A 9,573-nucleotide genomic window follows, 5' to 3' on the forward strand; every position below is an offset into this window, starting at 1 on the left:
TATAGATAATTTGCATATGAAATGTCAGAATTTTAATGATCCATTTGCATTGGATAATATTAGTAAATTTCAACTCGTAAAATTCATTTTAGAGAATTTCATGTTAAACTGTAACTATGCAATATTATGGAATACTAAATCTCCACTTTCACTATTATAAATTATAATAAAATGTACAAACTGCTTTTACATTCAATTTACACAGAAGCGAACAATTTATCGGAAATCTAAATATATCCTTTAACATATGAAAATGTAACAATGGAGCTAAGTTTAACTATTTCAGGTCAAATAAAAGTTTCAAAAATTTAAACTAATTCAAACAGAGTAGTGCGAGAAATAATGATGCATGATAGGAATACTTTTCGATTCCTATGCATCTTCATTGAAGTAGAATTGTATTTTTGATATTGATGCTACTTCAAAAAGTGATAATTGATAAGAAAGTAAAGAATGAAGTGAAGTTAAGATTAGCAAAAGAGAAGTTATTCATTTTCATATACATAGATTCCGGCATAAATCGGATTGAGTTGATAACAGTATTGCAATTGTTTAATTTCTTCACCATACATAATATCATTCCAAATTCGTGATAACTGGATAACGGAAAAACATATATGGTTCATTATAGCATTAACAGTTTTATTGTCATTAATTTTTTTCTAATGAATTAAACACCAGCATCATTGCTAATAATATCACAATTAACCTGACAGTACTAATGATAATTAAGTAATGATAATCTTCAGTCAGTGAAATTCATTTCTGAACATGCAAAAATACTTTTCCGGTTTATTTACAATAAAGTTATATCAATGATTCGTTAGATATCACAACTAATCTTCAATTACCCTTTTATATTCATTAAAGTTGATGAAGAAAAAGACAACGCATTTGAATTAGACCGTAGTTTGTCTTTCAGGTGTGCAGCTCAATCGGAGAAGGAAAAAAAAAATGGGAGGAAATTATTTGAAATAAATAAATTTTATCCTTCTCACAATTATTTTGCCAATAAGAAACTGAATGAGAAGCGCTTGTATAAACCAAATTTATGTACCGATCGATGACGTAAATCCTTTCAATTTCAATTATATTTCACAAGACAATCTCTCAACAATAATACTGCATGCATTATTAACAAACCAAAATATATCCTTTTTCATATTTTCAAAATAATTTTTATGTTTTAAAATAGACGAAAAATTAATTATTGTACTTCAAAATCCGGAAAATATCCATTTACAAAATGCCAATTAACCGGTTAGTTTATGAACTTTTAATTATTAAAATGTTTATACATCCTTTAACTAAAGTCCACTTTTTTTCTTTTCATGTCTTATTACGTCTTAGTAAATGACGATAATAAATAAGATGACCATAGAATAGTGGACCATCAATAAAAGTTATACTACTTACTATTATTACCCTTTCTATCTGTCTATGGCCAAAGTAAAATGAATGTGTGTATGTGTATGTGTATATGTGTGTATGCATAGGCAAAGGCCATGTATGGGTCGATAGTGATGAGCGCAGCTAAAGCATTAGCTGGTATTGGGAGAAAAATGTTTTTCCTTCTCTTTTCATCCATCGCGGTCTATTAGCCGTATTTCCATAGCTGTCATAGATTTGATAAGCGATTAAGCAACCCTTCCAACAATTCCAATAGCAGCAGCCAAGCAGTAGTAGTTCAAGATCCATGTCCAATTGCTGATTTACTATCCCGAAACGGATGGCACGAGGTGGACCGAAAAGCGATGACGACTACGACGATAATACTCTTCGCATCGTATTCCATCCTCATCCAATTCCTCCGACTCATTTTCCTCTTCATACTCATCAATTGAACTATTCTACCAATTGTTTGCTCATTTAAAATCATTCTTTTTTTTTTCCTACCATCAAATGAAAAGATAAAAAAGACAAGGAAAAATACGACCAAATTGGAGAAAAAGGCGCACAATTTCAACCTCATCCATTTTTTTTTTTTTTTTTCGATAAATGGCGAAAATAAACAAACGCAGAAACGGAAGAAGAAATAGCGACATATTACTATTATTTACGAAGTGTAAACCTAAAACAATTCGGTTCCCCAAATTTTTGTCATCAAATTATCCGAAAGGAAACGAAGAAGTAAAGGAAGCTATCGAAAAGCTTCATCATCATTCATCTGATTCTTGCCTTCCATGGAGCCAACAATGTCGCTACATCAACGGATACGAGGTTAACTTTTCATCAACGGATAGATTAATCATTTTAAATGTATGATTCCGAAAAACCGATCAACCTAGTGGGAAATATTTTCTTCTAATATTACGGGTAAAAATTCCTTCTCTCTAAACTTCTTTACTTGGTTGACAAGAAAATAAACAGACAAGTTGTAAATGTCGCAAACGATTTAGTAAAATGAGGAGGTAATAGACGTCCACAATTTGCAGCATTATGAACTTAACGGAATTTGTTAGTTTTCTTTCGCGACTCCAGGATATCTCGGTTACAGCTGCACTTTCCGGGAAGTCTTTTTTATAATTTAGTTTTCCGATATGTATAATGTTTCTACCATCGTTACCTGCAATAGTAACTTCGTATTTCTTGAGAAGTATGAATGCTCATTAAATAAACTTAGCTAAATACCGTAGACTTTCAAGGCCATAACTTGATTATCGAAAATTTTAGCGCCCAAAGAGATACAGAGCACGTCACCTGTTGCGACAGCAATGCTCTCAAAGGTTGCACATTAAATAAACTGGACTGGATACGGTACTTCCTTCCCCCACCAACACACTACTTCTACATCCCGCGGTAAACAGGTGTAATACACCTGACAACTGATCCCACTTCTGCTTCGCAATTTGAGCACCAACCTCCCTCCTTTGACTCGGAGAAGTTGCTAAGTTCACCTTTTTCCATTGTTTCACTCCTTTTTTCTCTTATCAACTACCCCACTGGATTACGATGCTATTTCTAAATTCTTATCATCTCTTCTGTCTTCCATTATGTTTTTCTCTCTCCTTCTCTCTTTACTCGTGACGAAACATACTGTTTCGAGAATTTTTTCAATCTCTCCCGAGATTTCATTTTCATCCTTTCTTTTTTCGCTTTCAGTTGCTGATTCAAATGTTTTGGAATATTTCGAGAACCTTTGATCTTTGATACAAGCATCTCACAACTATTGTTGCTTGAAATTTATCATCTTTTCGACCTATTTTAAAATCACCTACCAAAGTAATCACATAAAATTGTCACACCATCTGTGTACCATCCCAACGGAATCTCTTCCTCCCTCAAAAATTACTGTCATACTTGAGTATAATGGTAATATTAATCATTTTGCAGAATTTGAATGCCGAATACGGCGATGGAAACAGGTGAGATTTGCTCCTCTAACGAGACATGTCTTTGCCTCGCGTAGATCATCCAGCGTTGAACCACAAGTAGGACAAGTTTCACGGCTTTTCCCGAATCCAAACTATTCATCACCACCGCAAACCAGTCCACTTCCACGACGAATTATGGGTAACAATTTTATTTAATATGAAAGAAACTTAGTCGTAATATTTGTAATATGTACGAAGATGGGAAGAGGAATATTATCATTCTTTTTTGTTATGTCCAAACAAAAGATAATAGCTTTAAATTTATATTCATATTAAAAGAGGAAAAACAAATGGAAAAAGAAGTGACTGAAGTGGATGGTAACTATTAGTGTAAGGTTATATAAGATTTGAACTAAGTATTGTTGTTGTTCCATTATTTATTTGTTGCCGTATCGTAAATATCATAATCCTTCAACCGTATACATTGTGTAAAAATAACAGAGTAATTTAGTTCAGCAGTCATCACTGTTCTGTATCCAAAGTAATACAGCAATTAGCAATGAATATGCTGTATAAAAATAATTCGTTTACGAACCATGTAAACGAATTCTAGATTTCAAATGTTTAATTGATTTTCTTATAGCTGATGGAGCACCTCGTCGAAATCTTCCAGAGCTACCAACAACAATTTCTCAGTCTTCACCCGTCAGTACTGCTGATGATGCGGTATGTCGTTTGATCCTCGACTTCTTTAAAAAAAAGAAAAAAACAGGGGACTGTTTTTGATTTTGATTCCAGAAACCGACCCGATGCAAAGTTAAAACCAAAACCAGAATAGGTGGAATAAATTGAGATACTTTGAAAAATTAAAGTTGTGCATAGAATGAGATTGCATAAGCATTTTTTTTAAGTGTTCCTAACATTCACTTTCACTTTCATATAGTCTTTTTAATTTCCCTTGTGTTTTCAGTTAACTAAACGTTTAGCAGAAATCAAAAGGTTGTCGGGCCGAATCACTATCATGAAAACTGTGTATGAAACAACAAAGGAAAGTTTGAAAAGAATAGGAGAGCTGGGTTCCGGTACTTGTGGTGTTGTATACAAAGCCCGATTCGAACAAACCGGAACGATTATGGCCGTTAAGGTTGTATTAATTCGGGTTTCATTAGTTTCGCAAAAATGTCTCAACAAAATTCTTTAAAAAATCGTTACAACATTTCTTCTAAGTGGCTCGGGAAAAAAAGACTGTCAATTTTAAACTTTACTTAATTTGTCACTTTATATAACTTTACCTCGTTATACATCTGAAGTTCTTAACTTTCTAACCTCTTAAGCAAATGGTCATGACATCGGTAGCGGAAGAGAACAAACGTGTCCTGATGGATCTAGAAGTGGTACTTCGCTCACACGATTGTCCGCATATTGTACGTTGTTATGGATGCTTTATTACTGACGTGAGTTTTATTTTTTTTTCATATCCTGTACAATTATTAGCTGAAAGAAATCTTCCTTTAAGACTTCATCTTAGAAGTTTTTAGAAGTTTTTTTTTTTCTTGTCAGATCACAATAGCTGTTAGCTTGGACGTGTACGTTGAATATAGTAGTAGTTTGCGCATTTGATGTTATCTCACAGCACTTCAACTGGACATCTTGTTACTGTTCTCAGAATTCAATGTCTTAAGTTTCTGATGTGTGAAAGAGTAAGATATCTATTTAAAGCTATCTGTGGATATGAAATTTGAGTGTTTCAGTTTGAAGTACTTATTTGCATGGAATTAATGGCAACATGTCTGGACAAACTTTCCAAACGTGTGCAGGGTGGTTTTCCGGAAGATATTCTTGGCAAAATGGCTGTTTCAATCATAAAGGCTTTAGATTATTTAAAAGTTACTCAGGTGATAATCATAACGCATTATTTTTGTATACGTTTTTTTCTGAATACTGTTAATTCAAAAAGGATGTGCAGAATAGGAATCCCGTATTGTTGTAATGAAATAAGCCGCTCTCTGAGGACCTGTCATAATGAATAAGATGAAGTCAAGTAGTCTAATGCTGTCGAAATAAGATGTTTCGTGATTTTTAGCACACACATCTCTTGAGGGAGATATGTATGCTTTTGTTGATGGTGCAGTACAAAATGCAGTGAACTTTTTTTATAAAGCAAACAGTGCTGTTCATTAAATCGCTTCATTTTATTCTTTGTTTGGTTGGTACTTTACGTTGTTCCCTAGTCGTAGCTAAATGAAAATGAGTGACTGTCGAACGAATAAACCGTTCACTTTCTCTCAAGAAATGCTATTGTAATTTTAAAATTTGCTTGTAGAATATTATTCATCGTGATGTAAAACCATCGAATATTTTGCTCGATTTGAATGGGACAGTTAAATTATGTGATTTTGGAATTGCTGGACGTTTAGTTGATTCAATGGCTCGAACACGTACCGCTGGTTGTTCTGCTTATATGTCGGTAAGGTTATTGAAAACTTCTATGCTCAAAAGCTTATCAGAGTAGTGGTAAAGTGGTGGGCAAATTTGATTAGACTAAGGTTTATTTCTACCTTTCGTGGCATTCCAGGCATTCCAGGGGTATGATATTAAACCGCTCATCTTTTAGTTCATCGGTTACAGTTACTGTAGTGAATTTTTTCTTACAATCTTATATTTCTTTCTAATCATAGCCCGAACGCCTCGAAGCACAAGACGAATATGATGTTCGAGCTGATGTTTGGAGTATTGGAATTTCATTGGTCGAACTTGCCAAAGGTGAATATCCCTATCATGGTTGTAATAGTGAATTTGAAGTACTTTCACGAATTGTTTCTGATCCAGCACCGGTGCTGCAGCCCGAAGAAGGGTTTTCTCCATTATTCTGTGATTTTCTTCGTCTCTGCCTTACGAAGAATTATCACTTTCGACCAAAGTATAAGGAGCTTTTGGTATGTTTCCTCAAAATCCATGTTTCTCAAACTAGTCAAGATGGCAGTAATAAGAGAATGCTGTTTTCATTAAATTCTAATTTCTAAGAATGGTGAAATTGTTAGAGTAATTTAGGTTCAAGTAAGTATGCGGTGTAGGCAAACTTGTTGAGACAGACGGTATACTATATGTTTTCAAGACATCAATGAGATACCATTACAGTGCATTATTATTGCTCAAACTGAAAAACTCAAACTAAAATCTGACCTTTTTGAGAATATCAGCTATTAACTTATTTTGTCAGTTGTTACATTCCACTAAACCAAATTTTTAAATTGGAAAAAATGCAGTTTTTAATCACTTCCTAATTTTATGAGTTTTGTTGCAGCAGCATGAATGGGTAGTACTTTATGAAACTGCGAGGGTGGATGTTGCTGGTTGGTATCAAAGAATCGTCCAGAGTCGACAATGAGTTTCTGTTGTGCATTATCATAGATCAAAATCCAGGGAAATCCTTCCAGAAAGCTTGAAGTCATTGTGACGATTTTTAAAAGTGTTGATTTAGAGTCATCCTTTGGACAAGAATGTTAAATGTAAAATACCATAACTCCATTTTATTACTGCAGGAATTTTAATTTGGTTTTGAATTTTTTCGAAATCCAAATAGTTTTTCTTTAAACATCAATATTGTACATAATTGTTAAGCAAACTGCACTTTATTCAATATATTTCTTACTTTGAAGTTGGTCCGATAAGATTTTATTATGATAGGGCCACCACATAATTTTCCGTTTTAAATTATGCTTTACAGACTCCCCACTTGACTTGTTCTTTTATTCTTTTAAATTGTTCTGTCAAAAAAAAAAAAAACAATTGTATGTTTTCTAAAAATAGCCTCTTCTGAGAACTTCTAAAAATTTCCCAGGTGTTTATATTCATTGTAATTGTCTTTGCTTTAAAAAAAAAATCACATTATTATTGCATGCTTATATTCATCAATCGTTTTGTAGATTTAATTATCCTAATAGCTGAAAATCCTGAAAGTTGTTTTGGAGGGGGGTGGGGGGAAAATACCTGGATTACTGGTATATTTTAATATACTTGTTCAGTTTTCGTTATAGTTGTTCATTGCTGTGTAGATGATTTTTTACGCCTTGTATTGACCTTTATTCATTTGCTCTTCATCTCTTTTCTGCCATTTTTTTCAAAAAAAAATTATCATTGAAAAATTGTATGTTTTTTACACTCGAATTTCTGTATATAAAGCACAAAAATACAAATCTGGCTTGAGTTCAGAAAAAATCCTTTCTTCTTGCTTTATATTCCTCTAATTTTTGAAATTCAAATTTATGAGGGAGAAGGTTACTTGTTAAAATTGCTTGAATAATTTTTTTTCATCCTAGTCATCGATCTCAGTTTCAATTCAGAATTCGGATTTAACCATTTGAGTATCCCTGCTCAGTTAAGGTTTCGATTCTCTCTATATCCCGGTGATTGAGCTTAAAATTAAGAATTTGTTTGGGGAATTTTTCACTGTAACTGTTGCTGTTTAAAAAGGGAAAGGATAAAGAAGATATCATGAATCATCAAACAAACTGCTGTCGGATTTTTCAACTGATGAAATTCCTGAAGAAGTTTCAACCTATGCCAGGGTTGCTTTCCTCGTTTTATGAATACAGGGATGGTTCAGTCAGTCTTTCACCGTTGTTGTCCATTCCTCAAAAAACAGTACATAAAGCAGGGCTGTTTGGGTAATTAAATACTATTAGTTAATTATTAATACTTTGTGTTTCTCTCCAACAGAATCAAAGAACGAAGAAACTAAGAAGGGGTCACTTACAAACTTATCATATCATTGTTTATAGATGATATGATAGCTTGTTTCGTTAAGGAATGGGACAATACTTCAAACTTTATTGTGCATTAAGTGATATGGGATAGAAGTGATCATCAAATTTCAGCAATTTACAATCAAATTTTATTAATCGAAATAATCAATTTTCAGTATTCGGCAATCAAATTTGAATATCTGTAGTGAATGGATACTTTTAAGAATTAGCATATTTCAGGTTTGCATCGAATGAAATGGGTCATTTATGATCATTTGGATTGGTTGTTGTGGTGTTAAACTGCAGATATTAGCTCGGAAATGTTTTCCATAGAGTGGAAAATTTCTCAGATACGTGTAAGTTCCAATTGATAATCAATGAAGGCACGTTTACTGTATATTAATAAAACGTGATTATTGTTTTAGCGTTTCATTTTGATGTTGTAATTAAAGATTAATTACGCCATATTTATTAATATTATCAAATGTAATTGTTTGTTAGATAAGATATTTGATCGAATTTCATCATTTAACTTGATTAGAGATCAGTTACAGAATAGGTTAGTATTGCTATTAGACCTGATATAATTGTAGAAGTTATCAGTTGTTTCATTATACCTTGCAGAATCTTATCTCATTAATGAACATGTCGTATCGGGAAACTGTTTGAATCCTAAATATCCAAGAGGGAATCCTTTTTATTGATCTTTCAGAAACCTGGATAAGTGTTTAAGTGAATGATTATTTTAGTGTAGTAACAATATAAAGTAAATGAGGTCATCAATTAATACTCTTAGGATATGTTTCCATGCTTAACAATCGAGCAAGTTCGACTTTTGCTAAGGGAAGCAAATGGAAACGTGAATGATACGGCTGAAATGGCATTCGATTTGTTAAACGATACACCCAGTACATCAAGTTCTTCACCACTGGAACAATCCATAATTAGAGGTTACAGATTGACAGCTATACAAAAAAACAATTTACGATAGCATCATCATCATGATCATCATCATCATCATCATCAATCATCATCATCATCATCATCTTCTGCAGAAGCAATCCGAAACGGAGCAATGAGTGAAAGTTGTTCAAATGGGAAGCATTCGATGGCAATGGGACGGAAGTGATCTTTCCTTTGTTCATGTTTATTTTGAAATTTAAAATTGTTATTTCGAGCATTATGAAAGGCTTAGATCGTCCAATATATTAATACAGTTTCTTTCACAAAATGAATTTGATCATATCAACTATTTATTGCATTTGGTTCGATGCTTAGGTTATTAATTATCAAAAACTTAGATGGGAAGTTTAAATTTTAGCTATCACCTTGCATATATCTACTTAAATTTCTAGATTAAAGGATTAATTGGGATAGTTTGGCCTTTAATATCACAAGCTATTTTCAGACCAGTATAGGTCATTAATTGGGATAGTTTGGCCTTTAGTATCACAGGCTATTTTCAGACCAGTATAGGTTCATTAATTGGGTATAGTTGGTCCTTTAGTATTCAC

General features: G+C 32.9%; 3 protein-coding genes across 3 annotated transcripts; 2 read left to right on the forward strand and 1 right to left on the reverse strand.

Annotated features, from left to right (window-relative positions):
* Nucleotides 1-1,715: 1,715 nt before the first annotated feature.
* On the reverse strand, nucleotides 1,716-2,907 carry LOAG_09859 (hypothetical protein; the record flags this gene model as incomplete). The annotated part of the gene is made up of 3 exons (XM_003145386.1): nucleotides 1,716-1,850; nucleotides 2,373-2,566; nucleotides 2,862-2,907. The coding sequence occupies 3 exons, from the start codon at nucleotides 2,905-2,907 to the stop codon at nucleotides 1,716-1,718; spliced, it is 375 nt and encodes a 124-aa protein (XP_003145434.1).
* Nucleotides 2,908-3,309: 402 nt separating this feature from the next.
* On the forward strand, nucleotides 3,310-6,854 carry LOAG_09860 (STE/STE7/MEK7 protein kinase; the record flags this gene model as incomplete). Its single annotated transcript, XM_020448033.1, has 9 exons — nucleotides 3,310-3,365; nucleotides 3,419-3,513; nucleotides 3,958-4,040; nucleotides 4,285-4,458; nucleotides 4,649-4,768; nucleotides 5,066-5,209; nucleotides 5,638-5,781; nucleotides 5,993-6,250; nucleotides 6,619-6,854. The coding sequence occupies 9 exons, from the start codon at nucleotides 3,310-3,312 to the stop codon at nucleotides 6,700-6,702; spliced, it is 1,158 nt and encodes a 385-aa protein (XP_020301788.1). The 3' UTR covers nucleotides 6,703-6,854.
* Nucleotides 6,855-8,858: 2,004 nt separating this feature from the next.
* On the forward strand, nucleotides 8,859-9,188 carry LOAG_09861 (hypothetical protein; the record flags this gene model as incomplete). The annotated part of the gene is made up of 2 exons (XM_003145388.1): nucleotides 8,859-9,009; nucleotides 9,115-9,188. The coding sequence occupies 2 exons, from the start codon at nucleotides 8,859-8,861 to the stop codon at nucleotides 9,186-9,188; spliced, it is 225 nt and encodes a 74-aa protein (XP_003145436.1).
* Between the last annotated feature and the right edge of the window lie 385 nt (nucleotides 9,189-9,573).

The sequence above is a fragment of the Loa loa genome (assembly GCF_000183805.2).
Source record: "Loa loa unplaced genomic scaffold supercont3.2, whole genome shotgun sequence".
Classification (NCBI taxonomy): domain Eukaryota; kingdom Metazoa; phylum Nematoda; class Chromadorea; order Rhabditida; family Onchocercidae; genus Loa; species Loa loa.